The 15,406-nt window shown below is 41.0% G+C and overlaps 1 protein-coding gene across 2 annotated transcripts in view; it reads left to right on the plus strand.

The window, feature by feature from the left end:
• SLC38A4 (solute carrier family 38 member 4) overlaps nt 1-15,406 on the plus strand; it is a 247,924-nt gene that overhangs the window by 195,724 nt on the left and 36,794 nt on the right. For both annotated transcript variants that reach the window (XM_086919126.1, XM_086919125.1), the window contains exons 4-13: nt 286-401; nt 2,704-2,777; nt 2,872-2,964; nt 3,166-3,247; nt 3,882-3,964; nt 4,056-4,114; nt 6,423-6,692; nt 6,823-6,902; nt 7,686-7,786; nt 9,384-9,508. In XM_086919126.1, the coding sequence (XP_086775252.1) occupies nt 286-401; nt 2,704-2,777; nt 2,872-2,964; nt 3,166-3,247; nt 3,882-3,964; nt 4,056-4,114; nt 6,423-6,692; nt 6,823-6,902; nt 7,686-7,786; nt 9,384-9,508 (1,083 nt within the window). The remainder of the gene's footprint in view (nt 1-285; nt 402-2,703; nt 2,778-2,871; nt 2,965-3,165; nt 3,248-3,881; nt 3,965-4,055; nt 4,115-6,422; nt 6,693-6,822; nt 6,903-7,685; nt 7,787-9,383; nt 9,509-15,406) is intronic.

Below are 15,406 nucleotides of genomic sequence, written 5' to 3' on the forward strand. Positions count from 1 at the left end.
AGCTGACAGTGCGTGTAGACGATAAGGTTCTAAGGACATTGTCCTGAAAGTTGGCAAGCCATTTGTTTATTGACTTGCGATTTAATACATTTTCAGAAAACACCCACTTAGCTAGGATTGCTGGCAAAAGTAATGAGCCTTATGAAAACTGTGCCTGGAACAGTAGAAATCAGAGAGGTGCTTACTGAATTTGATGCATTTCCTTTATCAAACCCTTTCCTTCACATCTTTGGCTTCAAAGCCACAGGAACAGATGCTAATTTGTCTCCTTTAATCTTCCCAAAGCATCCTGGGGACACTTCAGTTGGGATGTCAGTGTTTAACCTCAGCAATGCCATCATGGGCAGCGGGATCCTGGGACTGTCTTACGCCATGGCCAACACTGGTATTATACTATTCGTGTAAGTATAGAATGCATCTGCAGAGAGACATGCTTGTGTTGTCTGTGTCTGTGTTGATGTGGTTGTGTGTATTTGTTTCCTTGTATAATGTGAATGTGTGTATATGTGTGATCGTTCAAAGAGATTTCAGATAATGTCACTCTGTGTGCCTACACTGCTTCAGGTGATTGCTCAGAGGACTTGCATGATGGTGGTATCAACAAACCCACTTGTAAGAGTACTCTCTTGCGTGAACAGCCCTGGTATTAAAATTATGTCACACTGAAGGCTCACATTTATGGTCTTATTTAGAAAGTGGTTGTCAGATCCCATACCCGGTCTTTTGTTTGAAAACAAATGGTCGAAATGAAATTAATTGGAATGAATTATTTGAAAATATTTGGTTCAAAATAAATTCATTTTTGTTCTAGAGATTGAGGTCAGGACAGTCAGTGGTGTTAATCTCCTTTTCTTCTACATTCTAGAATTGGATTTATTTTCTTTATCCCGTCTGATGACATTATTGAGGATAGATCAGCTACTTTTTCCCAACAATACTAATTTCTCCTGGCTATGAAAACAATATAATTAATTAACAATTGTATTTTAATTTTAATTGTATTCCATTTAAAGTGCCCTTGAGATACTTACCTCACTGATTAACCAGATTTTCGTATCCGCCACATACCCTACGGCCTGGAAAACAGCCTGCATAAAGCCAATCCTAAAGAAGACAGGAGCTGACCCCACAGAATATAAAAACTACCGTCCCATTTCAGGCTTACCCTTTGCAGTTAAGGTCCTGAAAAAGGCAGTCAATAAGGCTCTGACCAACTATTTAGAGACCAACAGCCTATTGGACCCTACACAGCATGGGTTTTGTCCAAGGCACTCTACTGAGTCGGCTCTGATTGCGGCTTTAGAGGGGATTCGGAAGGTAGTGGACGGAGGAGGCAGGGCGATTCTTGTTCTAGATTTGTCGGCCGCTTTCGACACTGTACATCATACGGTGTTGGTGCGGCGACTACGGGAGGTGGGAATAGAGGGTTTGGCTCTGAATCTCCTCTCCTCTTTTTTAGAGGGTAGGAAGCAAAGCTTGAGCTGGGAAGGGCTACAATCTGACACCTTCACCCTGCCCTTTGGTGTGCCACAGGGATCAGCTCTGTCTCCGATATTGTTTAATGTCTATGTAACACCGTTGGCAAGACTCGTCAAGAAGCATGGTTTACATTTGTATCCTATGCTGATGACTCGCAGCTGGTGATATCCGTATCGGACAAGTTAGAGATCACAGCTGCTAGTTTTCATAATTGTCTAAAGGACATTATGAATTGGATAACCTTAGTTTTTAAAAAATCATTACAGAAAAGACTGAGGTGATCGAGTTTGAAAAGGGAATGTTGCTCTGAAGCAATTCCTGGTGGCCGCCGGAGGCGGGTGAATGCCCCCGACCCGTTGAGAAGGGCAGAAATTTAGGAGTCCTTTTTGACAACAAGCTTAACATGTCGGCACAGGTCAACAGTTTAAAGTCGTCATGTTTCTTTCTGTTAAAGACTCTTCATAAGATCTTTCCCTTTATTCCCCTCAATCTACAGAAGGCGGTGATGGCCGCCCTTTTCTTGAATAAACTGGACTATTGCAATGCGCTATTTTTGGGATCTGATAAAGCCCAAATAAAGAAAATGCAATCATTACAGAACGCTGCCGCACGGTTACTTTGGAATCTTACTAAAGGCCATCCCACGTCCCAGGCAATAAAAGCATTACACTGGCTCCCTGTTCAGCGTAGAATAGAATTTAAGTCACTTTGTCTGGTGCACAAGGCCTGCTATGGAGACGGCCCAGACCATAGCCTGGAAATGTTCAGGTTCTACACTCCTGGGCGAAACCTTCGGTCTAGTAATTTGGGCCTGCTATGTATTCCTAAGTTTCGAAGAGCTAGGTGGGGTGGGAGGTCTTTGTCATGCTGTGCAGGAAAGCTGTGGAATAAGCTACCAGCAGCCCTGAGACTACAACTCAATCCATTGCTTTTCAGGAAAGCTCTGAAAACACGGCTATTCACACTTGAGTAAGTTCAGTATTTCTCTAGGTCCAACAGACACACTATAGCGCCAAGACGCCTCGGCATTCGAGCGCTTAATAAGACACATATCATCATCATCATCATCATTATCATCATCTTGTATGTGGGTGATCAGTGCCAGTTTATGCAGTGATATAATCAACTCTTTAACAATTATTAACATTTTAATATTAAATGTTTGATGAAGACACAATGCCTTATTTGAACAAGCTAATTCCTATATTACATTTATTGTTACAGGGTACTTCTCGTGGCTGTTGCAATATTATCACTATATTCTGTCCATCTTCTACTGAAAACATCAAAGGAAGGAGGTATGATTGTGATTCTAGAAGCAAAGTAGTTATTTCAATACTGAAATGAATATACATGCACCTGACCATGATCCATTTTGTCTGCTACTTTCAGGCTCATTAATATATGAAAAATTAGGCGAAAAAGCATTTGGTTGGCCAGGGAAAATTGCAGCCTTTATTTCAATTACAATGCAAAACATTGGAGGTAAGGGTTGGTGATCATAAATTCTATAGCACAGCAATAATAAATAATGTTCTGCTCCATGTGATCCGTTGCCCCCCGTTAGTCAACTGTACTAAAACACTAATTGTTTTCAAAATTATCTAGTGTAATTTCAAAATCTTTCACATTGTTGGTAGTCATCTCTTTAATCTGCTTTATTGCAATTTTGTATTTCCATTCTAGCAATGTCAAGCTATCTGTTTATTGTGAAATATGAACTCCCTGAAGTCCTCAGAACATTCTTGAGACTAGAGGAGAATTCGGGGTAAGTTTGTGCTCACTGTTTTTAAGCCTAGATAATGGACATTTACACCATAGAAATTTCCTTAGAGAAAAAAGCTTTTGGGGTTTTATGTACCTACCTGTAAATACATGCATTCGAAAAAGAAACATGTTACAGATCATAAACGTAATTTTTTGATGTTGCCTTATCTTTCAAAAACAATTTGATATAAAATTATATTTTATTTAAAAGTAAAGAATATTATTTAGAAGGTCAGAAAGCATTGCGACTGTGAAAAAGACCCCCAAAAGTGACTTAGGAGTTTTTGCCTGCATTGGAATTTTCAATGAAAAATTACAATCATGAATTTGGAAGACACAAAATTGTCATTAAAATGTTCCTGGTATGGAATCAAGAAATAAATAAAAACATTGTATGGCTACATTAAGCTGCACGTGAAAGACACTGCTAGGAGTAATATAATAATATTAAAATGTGTCTTTACTAAATAAAAGTAGATGGGCGATTTGCTTCTTTCCGATCATGGAATTCACACAGAGCTGTAACTAAATATGACTTTTTCTGTTAGAACCCATACATAGAGAATTTATGTGCAACCCTAAATATGAAATAAAGTTTAACACAATTTGGTATGCTTCTCTTTTTTCTTTTTTAGAGAATGGTACCTTAATGGCAACTACCTCGTTCTTATCGTGTCCATATCTATTATTCTTCCACTTTCTTTTCTTAAAAATTTAGGTGAGCCAATTGTAACCTTTTCTCATTTCTTTTTTGGCCATGTTGTATGTCCAATTGATTAAATATATATGTACATGTTATTGTTTTATAGGTTATCTTGGCTACACAAGTGGATTTTCTCTGACGTGCATGGTTTTCTTTGTCAGTGTGGTAAGAGGATATATTTATTGTACTCATATAAAACATACACATATATTTTGAGTGGCCTACTAGATGTTATCCTGCTTTAAATTATGCTAGTTTGAAGATAAACAACAAGTATATCCCAGGGCCTACTCAATAAAAATTCTAATGAGGTGATGCATGCAAAAACCTTGTGAAATACAAAAGTGGATATTATTTAAAGGCCAATTGCGGCCATAGGAATTGAACCACTAAATTTGCAAAAGCTTAAATCAGATGGGTTGGTGTAACATTTCCAGAGCATGTGTCTGATTATTTTCTTACACAGACAACATTCACATTTGGCAGTTAATTTAGGCAGTACTGATCCCTTAAGAACATTGTTAACAACAAATTTACATGTAAATAAATGTGTTCTCAATGCAAGACTGTAAAGTAAATCAGGTCAATACAATAAATTAAATGTGTACAAGTGGGCATAATGTCTTTAGAAAATCAACATTTTATCACCACCTGATGTGCAACATCATTTCAATTCTATTTGAGATTTTAAAGGCCAAGTGGTTTTTGATTTGGGGTTGCAGCTTGTCTCACTGCACACTGTCCCAACTTCAGAAGACGGATTTATCAAAACTTTGCGCTGGATTAAAGTCACATAAAATGATGTAAACCACCACAAAGCCTTGATAAAGTATTTACTTTCCAGTGGAAAAATAAAGTAATGCAAACAGTCTTTTGTGCCGGTGTGCTTTAACCCCTTTAGTGCTGCCAACGGTCGTCGCGAGCACTACCTTGCCAGTGCTGCGCACGTCTGTTGGCCGACGTGGCCGCACCCGTTTCTTCGAACGTTCAGCACTTGCGCAGAACGTTCGAAGCAACAAACGGGTTAATTTGCATTAAAAGGGTATCCCATGGTTTTCAACGCAAAACACTATCTACTAAAATTGGTGGGCATGGCTTTGTGCCAAAAAATAACACCTCCTTGTGGCACGTACTAAGAAGAAGAAACGTTTTTATTTCTCCTCATGTTCCAGTTTAAAATATGAAAGACATCACTCACACGTGTGTTTGCATTGTGGTGCAGAGGTGTGTATGTGGGAAAAAGCAAAGCAGCACCGTATTTTAGTAGATATGGCTCTGAGATGCTCTCTCCCTTAGTGCAACAAGTGGAGACATTTTGATTGCAGCGTTGTGTTGTGCTATCTTTTAATAGAACTGCCACAGATCTCTCGAAATGTGTTAATCTTACCAAGCCTTCTCATGTTATTTTAGCTCTAGCTTCTGTACATCCTGCAGGCATAGATGAGTGATAGAAACTTGAGGGTTGTTCTATTCAATCAACCCATTTTGGCCCATTTGGATGTAAGCCCACAGCTCAATGGATCACTTACAGTTTATAGTTTATTTATTATTATTATGCATGATTAATTAAAATCGTTGCATACATTAAAACGTGCTTAAAAACATCTGTCCATGTAAAATTAAAATACTATTGTATTGTCCGCTTATTTAATTTCCGTTACTCATTAAGAGGCGAGATAAGAAGATAGAGGAGGGCAGATGCCACTGTTACTTGATCTCTTCAAGTATGCCATGTAGTCTTTTCCCAGGGTATCGCAATGTTGTTTTAAGAGGGCCTTGCCTTTTGAAGGGATTCTCATCATAATCATTGCCTTAGTTCTCAATTTCCGTCGATAACTTGCGACGCTTCGTTGGTGAGCCCTCAACCGAGTGGTTACAATGTAGATCAAAATGGGGGCCTCCCTTTTTTTTTTCTTTTTTCTGCTGTTACTCTTTTAAGTGTGGTAAATATGGGCAGGGGATTTTTGTAACGTTGGCTCCGTTAGTAAAATTTCTCCCATTTACTCTACTTGACCCTTTCACCACTCTGACCTCAGCCACCTGTGCCATTTTCCTTGCCCACCATTACTCGCCTTCTCCATGATGAAAGTTATGAAGAGGCCACTTGACTATAGTCATCCTCCATGTAGGCCTATCACTACATTACCCAGTTTTCTTTCTTCATGAATGAACTCAAATTTACTGTGGCTTTCTGTTGACTGTTTCATTTAGGTTATCTGCTACCATGCAATTTCATTTCCTCATAACTTTGTACATACTCTGATATTCTTACCAACCTATTTCCGCTCACTCTACTGATGATCTATATTTTACTTGGGTCTCCTTTGTACAGTGCTCTGACGTCAGTTAGGTTTAATTCTTGCAAAATGAAGCTACAAATAAGTAAATAGAGGGAGGTGAACCAACTCGATTAAGTTTTCACCTTTAATGTACATTGAGCCTTTTTTTTGCATTTTTTTGTGTTTACGTGCAGGTGATCTACAAGAAAACACAAATCCCATGCCCGCTCCCTCTTTTGGACCATGGTTATGGAAACGTGACAAACAGCACCACGGCTCGCATGCAACCCTTGATGGTCCAGAATCACACTCTGAGCTCTGGAGTGAACTTCATGATGGAGTACACACATGGGCAAACAGCAGCACTCGATGAGAAGCAGGCCCGAGACCCCAGTGGTGGAGTTGAGTTTGAAGCCCACACTGATGATGCATGCAAACCGAAGCTGTTTATTTTTAACTCACAGGTATGGTTGATCCTTTATGGCCAATGTTTAACAGCACAATCGCAATGTTTACAGACAAGGTCTTTCTTTTACTCAAAGTATTGTGAACAATATATTGAACCTGTGCTCTGGTTCTTTTTTTATCTTTCAGACTGCCTACACCATTCCCATCCTTGCTTTTGCATTTGTCTGCCATCCTGAGGTTCTGCCCATATACAGTGAGCTTAAGGGGTAAGTAAAACATTTAGATGTTCTCACTCATAAAAACAATGGTGCAGCTCTTGAAATTGTCTTTAATTATAGCACATCAGTTAAAATCTAATGCAACTATAATTACTATATTTAATAAATTGCAGTCAATTTCCTCTGCCTCCATAAATGTTATCGCAATTTACCGGAAACTCTCTTTTCGGAAAGGAAATCAAATCATAAAATGTATCTAAAGTAAAATTACACCTTAATACTTGCCCAAGTTGAAAAATCTAAAACATGCTTATGTCTGTACATAGCTTTTGTACATGAATGTAGTGGAAATGTGTATGTTGTGATCTTTTAATCAAGGTCAATGCATGACATGTGAATGATCTGTGAAGCATGCAGTGTGACCAAGAACATCTTACTGAGTGGTGTAAAGTAAAATTTTGAATGATGATGTCAAACAGGACTTATCAAGTAAAATTGCTCATCTTAAAAGCAATTATTCAATGGAAAAGTTCTTGCACTTCACTTTAATTATTCTAAGCATCTATGTTTTAAAGTGTAAAATTACATGTTTTGGCCAGATTAAGCCTTTACACTGGTTTTCAGTGAGATGGTAGCAGTTCACAGTGATTTATGGCCGGCTGTTGCTTGACAATGTTTTCATGTTCCATTGTATTATTTTATGTGTACCATTTTAATACCCCAATTTCAAGTTTTCAGTGCAATTATAATTGTTAGATACCTCACCCATCCGCCCGCCAAGTTATGGTACATTACGAGTGCGATCTCAATTGTCCTCTTCTATTTCCATAGCCGCTCTCGCAGAAAGATGCAGAATGTTTCAAACATGTCCATCACAGCAATGTTGGTGATGTACTTGCTGGCTGCTTTGTTTGGCTACCTTACTTTCTATGGTGAGTGAACCAGTGAACTGTGGGAGCATTCCTCTTTTGTACTACACAACCTGTCATAGATGAGTCCTTTAATCACTTGCCAGGGTGGTAATGTGAACACTGTAAATCTATCATATGGTTGGTTTGTGTTGGCTTCTTTGAAGCGTACTGTACCATGGTAATGGTCAAAGTCCATCGACCTGGTAGCACTGTAAGCTAAATTAATCCCTTTCTCAAGACTTATTAAGGGATAACTAATTTCTGAGACAGGTGCTCCCCAAGGCACAGGGCAGTCTGGTTATTTAATTGAATTATTTACTATACATGAATATTGTTGGTGTGACTTTCACCAAAGTTATTAATATATCAAAAGGGCATTTAGAGTAAAATAGATCTATGAGAGTCAGATCATTGCTAGATGTTCTACCTGTCCACATAAGAAAATGTGAGATTCAATGTATGTAAATAGAACAAATGTACATACTCAGTCGTTAGTATGCATCCTAATTTCATGGACCTACATAGAACACCTAAGACACATTGGATGCAGATTTAAGAAGGTACAAACCTTTGCACATATTGCCAAATGCCTTTGAGTTCTTCCTGTTTAATCCCAATCCATACCTCAGAGTTTTATGTATTTGAAGAATTTGCCTGCATTGATAGACCACAATTTAACTTCCTGACAGCTACTTTTTTTTTGTGAGAAAACAGATGCTATTCAGTATGAAATGGCAATTTGCACCACATTGAGAAGTTATTATCTGGAGACATCCTTATGAACTAAATATATGAAAAGATCATGCCCCCAGCACCATCTCTGACATTTCCATTTACAACAGAAGGCATTATTCCCCAGAAGTAAAGTATGAAACACATACTTCCAGCACTATCCCTGACAGTTACATCTATAATAGCAGGCATTATTCCCCAGATGTAAAGTAGCCAGCATTATTCCCCATACCTAAAGTATGAAACAACGTACTTCTGGCACTATTCCTGACATTTACATCTACTACAGCGGGCATTATTAGACAGCATGCTCACAATGCTATCCAACATGTTTACATCTGTTATAGCAGACATTATTTCCACTGATTAGAAGTTAGAAAGAGCAAGCTTCTGGTTCTATCCCTGACATGTGTATCTACTGTGGCGGGCACTATGTAACCCAAAGTAAAGTGCTTAACAAGATCGGCTTCTTCTCATGAAAATATTCTCTGCGAAATGCACAACTCACACGATTGGATCAACTTTTTATGCCTCAGTATTTTGGTAAAAATCAGTATGCCAGAATAACAAATTATCACACAAAGTTAAAAAAGATTACACACTGACCGTGTAATGGTCAATGTGTCTGGATCTATAAATATTGACAAAATACTCCCCATATTTTCCCTGCTCATGGTGAACTAGGAGGAACCTTCTGAAAGTGCAGTAGCTGTAGCAGACGTACTCTCAGTGTTCTTGATTACATTTCTCACATATTAAAGTAGTTGCTACCCAGTCTGATTGAGCATGTTTTCAGATATTGCCATTGAAAGGTTAATGTTTGAAATGTGATGCATACAGTTCTTCCTTTGTACTCTTTACTCACAATGATCTTTTTCTTTTGTAGGAGAAGTGCAAGATGAATTGCTTCACACATTCATCAAAGTTTACAAGTTTGATACCCTTCTTCTGTGTGTTCGCGTGGCAGTGCTGGTGGCTGTAACTCTGACTGTACCTATCGTCCTCTTTCCTGTAAGTTCATCACACATAGGATTGTTTTCTGTAATGTGGTTGGACTATTCATATGTGGATCCAGAAAACTTTCAATGTCACAAATAATTTTCAGTAGCATGATGATTTGGATGATGAAGGTTATGTTAATGGAACTGAGCAGGAGAAAAGAGGAGAAATGGTGGTAAACGAGGCTAAAGTAAGGTGCGATTGGGAGAGGAAAGGGTGAAAAGGAAGTTTTTACAGAAGAACTGTAAGATGAAAAAGAAAATGGGGATAGAGTCAGAGAGTGAGCAGGCAGGGGACAAGATTAGTGTAGGGGGAAGAGAAGGATAGAAAAGAGTAGAGGAAAAGTGGCCAACGATGATGATGATTGAGGTGGAGAAGGTGATCTAATGTGAAAATGTAAGAAATTGCAGTAGTATTTGAGGCATGTGAGAACCCACATGAGCTAATAATCACAAGCTTTGTCAGGATGAACCAAAAAAGTCACAAAATAAATCTGTGCTTAACCCGCTGGTCAGTTGGCACAGAAGGAGTCAGGCTCAACTTAGAGTCAAGGTATAAAGTATTTATGAAGCATTCAAATAGTAATAAAGTGAAAACACAACAAAAGCAAAGTCACAAACCAATTTAGAAAAGTAGAGAATATTATCATAAATAAAATGACACCAAAATGACAAAAATCCAATGAGTATTGGAGACATGAATTTATAACATTTGAATTATAAATAGTGCCAAAATGCACAATGCGTCCAACACTGTTATCCGGTCATGCTATGTCAGGTTAAAGTCAAAAGTTGAGACTGACCATTATGGAGCGCAGTCGGAGGCAGGGACCAGGTTCTTTTATGGAGAAAAAATAATCTTTGACGAGTTGTTAGCAGGGTAAGTGGAAAGCTGGATCCGAAGCAGGGTTCATTAATGGCTGTTTGAGACCGGGGTGCAGGTGTGATTTAGGCAGGAAAACTCCCAGTGGGTGAAGTTCAAAGTTTGTGCCCAGGGAGCGCTCAACGTTGATGGTTGCTGCTAGGCTTAGATCACTATGAAGCCTTCTGTGTTTGGACTTAGAAGCTTTCCAGGTAGTCGGATCTCTCTCATTGAGGCTGAGGCCAACCAACGATTGGACATCAATGGCTGCATCTTTGATGGCGGTCCCGCTCTGTCAGTCCTCTAGGAAGAAAGTTACAAAAATGTATTTCTAAGTCACACTTCTTGTCGTTTAGAGACAGGATAAGCACACCAGCGAAGGACTTAGGCCCTGAGAGGCACCACTTGGCGGTTATGACTCCCTCCAGCGGAGAACAGCATCATAGTCCAGGGCAGGTCCAGTTGGTACTGGTTCCCAGGCCCCCGTGACAGCTCTCCCTGTGACAGTTCTCCTGTCCAGCATGTCTACAGTTCACTACACTCTGCTTCCTGTCTACCTGATGTCCTCTGTTTGTGCCTCTTCTCATTTCTTCCTCCGTTTTGCCTTTTCGGCTCATTTTTCTGCCCTCTGTTGTGCCTTTTTCTGCTCTCTGTTTTGCCTCTCTGCTCTTTTTTGCCCTCAGTTTTGCCTTTTATGCTAATTGTTTCGGTCCTCTGTTTTGCCTTTTTTGCTCATTTTTCTGCTCTCTGTTTTTACCTCCTCTGTTCTGTTCTGCCTTTTATGCTCATTTTTCTGCTTTGTTTTTTGCGAATTTTTCTACTCTCTGTTTGGACTTTTCCTGCTCATTGTTCTGCCTTATTCTGCTCTGATTTGCCTTTTCTGCTCATTGTTCTGCCCTCTGTTTTACTTTTTATGCTCACTTGTTGTCATGCTCATTGTTTTGCCTTTTTCTCTTTGGTTCTTCACTCTTCCTGCTATTTTCTCAAGACCTGGCATTTCGAGGGAGACCTCTCACCCCAGCCTCACGGTTGACAGTGTCACACTCTACAATTGCTGATGGATTGATTGACACTGGTCAGCTGGGCAGTTGCAGGAAAAGACCTCTAGGAGCTGAGTGCCCTCCTGTACCTTAGCAGGGCAGTCCTTCATCCTCTGATTATTCACAGGTCCAAGAGAATTCTAAGGAGGGTACTGGGGATGCTCTGTTTATGTCTAGTGCCAGCCTGTGGGAGGGGGAAACTTCTGACCACTCCCAAGCCTATGAGCTTAAAGTTCCCAGAGGTGACCATACCCGCTTTTGAACCACCCCTTGTGTGTTTACTATAAACTATCCTGCAGTGCCTCTCTCTACCTAAATCCAACATGGCAGAACGTTTCTTCTCCCTGTCAGAGCTCCCTGTGCTCACCCAGAGGTGTGGCTATGGGCAAACCCTCCCTTATCACTCCAAACCAGTCCTGGGGCAGGTCTCACTCCCAATGGGTTTGGAGCCAAGCAGACAAAGATGAAACATGCCTATGTGTGAGCTACATCTGCAGTGTTTGTACAAGCATCCTCTGGAGCTAAGGAAGGGGCTCAACACAGCCTCCAGGCCATCCTGCTCAAAGAAGAAAACAACTCACCACATCCATGCCCTTTGTCCACAGTCTACGAGCTATCCACATCTTACCACAGGGAGGCCATCAGTAGTCAGGTGACAATGGGCAGTGGCAGAAAGGCTCCTTTTGGCTTTCCCTAAAAAATTACACCTTTCTAAAGTGTAACTTTCTAAATAGTAATAGAAAATCCAATTGACTATTAAGTTAGATTTTAAATGACTATATTATTATTAAAATAAGTCCTTGAATCATTTTCTAGATTCTTCCAAATTTAATCTAAGCCCTATGGGCCATGTTAGGCATTGTGATTGTTTGTGCCCGGCGCACATTTTAAAAGGTGCGCCAGGCCCAAACAATTACAATGTGCCCTATTATGATGTATACGCTGCCCCCAGGACAACCGCAAACTTGTGCTGTCCCCAGGGCAGCGAACACATATGAAAAAATTGAGCTGCTGCTTTGTGTTTTCAAAGTGCAGGTGGCACCCGCCTGCTCTTTTACAGGGTAATAGAGATCCCGTTGCAGGTGAGTGAAGTCAATGACTGTGACTTCTTTGTCTATGCGCCACACCAGAAACAGAGTTCCACCACTTTGCAACAACAGGGAGAAATTATGTCTCATCACAGTAAAACACCCTTAGCATCTTCGGAACTTCAAAGCGTACAAGTCTGTGTTTATAATTAATTTCCTAGCATCCCCAATTCAAATAAGTTACTAGACCCTGGAAACCATATGTTATACGTCACTTAACATATGTTAATACATATTTTTTGAAAAAATCTAGTTCTGTATAGTGAGTTTTTTCTAAATCTCTTGCTTGCTCCATGAATGACAAATCTGGATGCTGTTAAACTCTAGCCAACAGTTGCTTGTTAGGAATGTGGCGAGATTTCGTCTAACATGGCATGTAGCAGCAAGACACTCTATACAGCGCACTCCTATCTATCAACACTAGCATCTTATATAATTAAATATAATGTTCAAGTAACTTTAATCAGCTTTTTCAAATGACATCAGAGCCATTCTTTTACTGCTGCAAATACATTTTCTTACTGGGGTTTAGTCCTGCAATCCTGACATTGTATCAATAGATACCATCGGTAGCTCTCTCCCCATCTCTGTTGCAATAAACCCTGAAGAGCCAGGGAGAGTGTCCTTCAAGCACTGGCATCCAGGGGGAAATGCCTGATCAGATTAAATGGCTCTGTAGGTAGATTTCTGCACCGTCCTGCAGGTGTGCTTGAGTGATGGACTTCCTGACACTTCCAGAACTTGGGTGTGTAACCCTGGTCTTCAGCTGACCAACTGAGGACCCAAGGATCTTCTCCAGGGAATTGGTTCGTCCATTTCTATTTAAAAGCAGTACTTTACAAACCTCTTAGTACCCATTAAGATTGCTACTTTTCTGTAGTTGCTTGGATTTCTTTGGTGGCTTTAAGTGACATGCCTTGACGTTGGCAATCTCTAGGAAGCACATTTTTATGAAAACATTTTGTTTTGTAAGCAGACTCCTGTAATGCGCCGCCAATGTTTTTAACATAAACGGTCCTCCTTACTGAGTGAACTTGAAACACAAGAATACCATTGCTCACCAAGAAAATATCTTCAGGAAAAAGGACCAGTATTACTGTTTTGGGCAGTTGAAAGGTCCGGCATTTAACACAGCTTCAGCTATGCTGATGGCGGATAATGGGGTTTTGGGGGGGGGGGGGGCCGCCGACCAACGGGAGGCCTGTCACCCCGGGGTTATTTGGGGCCCGGAGGGGTGGGGGGGGCGACCATGGGGACATGGGTAGTTGGGCTTCTTGGGCTGGTGGCGGGTGCGTTGGGCTGGGGCTTGGGCTGGTTGGGCTGGGGGATACTTTAACGGCCATTTCGCGTCTCTGACCACCATTTCGGTGGAGTGGCACAGCAGCCGGAGGGGGTCCCTGTTCTCGTATTTTTGCCCGCCCTCCCTCCCCGTTGGCTGGTAGATTTGGGGGGTCACCTCCCAGGGGGTCTATTGTCACTATCCTGCTGCCTGGGGGGAAAGTACTGGGTCTGTTCTGGGTCAGGCAAAAGGGGGGGGAGGGGATTGTCCCCAGAGGGGTTTTCTTGGAGGCCGGTGCATCAAGGACCGGATGTTGGTGCGTTATTGTGTCGCTGGAACAGGTGCAGGTGTGCTATACAGGAGGTTGGTGCTTTTCCTAGAGAAAAAGGGGCTAAAGGTTGGAGGCCTGGGTTTGTTTCACATGGGGTTGGGATTCCAGAGGTCAAGGGATGTGTAAGGAGACATGTTGCTGTTAGAATGTTGTGCTTATGCTGGGAGTATGTAGACAATGCCGGGAAATCATTTAGGGGAGGGGGTGGGGTCGGTTAGGTACTTCTTACTTAGCGAGGTTTAGTTTTGTTCGGCACAGGCCAAGGTTCTGCTATTTAGGATGCACCTGCTTCCAATAAAGCGGCCTTTGTCACACCTTAACACTGTGTCTGTGGTCGGTCTCCCCCCCCCGCCCTACTGGTGGGCCTCAAAGGACATTGCTCACAGCAAAGAAAGGTTTTCAAGTGGTTGAGCGTTCTTGCGGCTCATTGTTGTAGTCCAGCCTCCCCTGGTCTTTTATATATGAGCGCCCCTTAAGCCAAAGTAAGGAGGGAAGGAGTGCTTCTTTCCAGGTGAGCAAGTTATGAACTACAACGCAGCAGTTTGCAGTTATCTTCAAAACCCCTGTTTTTTTTAAAGACTGATCATGTTTCACTAGTGCTTTTTTCACACCTCGCTTACTGGCACAGTCTTGCGGTTCGTTCGTTGTCTCATTGGTGTCAACACACTCTCTCTCAAAAGCAGGAAGGACCGAGGCACCCCTGTCTAAATTCGTGCCAGCGACCTGCAGCTTTCTCACACATTTCTTTAGAATTGATATATCACACTTAGGAATCATATCGACAACTCAGAGCTGATTCTGGCAACGCTTCTGCAACACTTGTGACTATCACCAATATTGCAAAAGGCATGTTTGGGTGGATCAGACGATGTATAGAAGTATTTGCAAAGCTAATAGGAGCGACATGTTGATACAGAATGAGTATTGTACAGTGTGTAAAGCGTTGCACAGGTACTAATAAAATATCAAATCTTTAACGTGTCACTGCAATTAAACATTACTTCTTTCTGCTGCCCCAAAGAAATAGATACATACAAAAACAACAGAGACGAAAACACTAAAGAGAAGCCCAGTGTGTTAGCCTCGTGACTTTATGATCTGGAAACATTGGGCATCATTTGGAAAGCTTTGGGTTCCCTGGAAGACACTCAGTCCATGTGCAGGTGTACCCCAGAAGAGGCTGTTCCTTACCCATTTGCAAGGGCTGGGCCTTCTGAAGGAAGAGGCTAAACAGAACCAAAGTAGAATGGGTGAAATTAGCACTACGCCAGCATAATTAGTGTAAATAAATTCGGTATTTTCACATTAATC

This window comes from Lissotriton vulgaris, chromosome 1_1 (genome assembly GCF_964263255.1).
Source record: "Lissotriton vulgaris chromosome 1_1, aLisVul1.2, whole genome shotgun sequence".
NCBI classification, from domain to species: Eukaryota; Metazoa; Chordata; class Amphibia; order Caudata; family Salamandridae; genus Lissotriton; species Lissotriton vulgaris.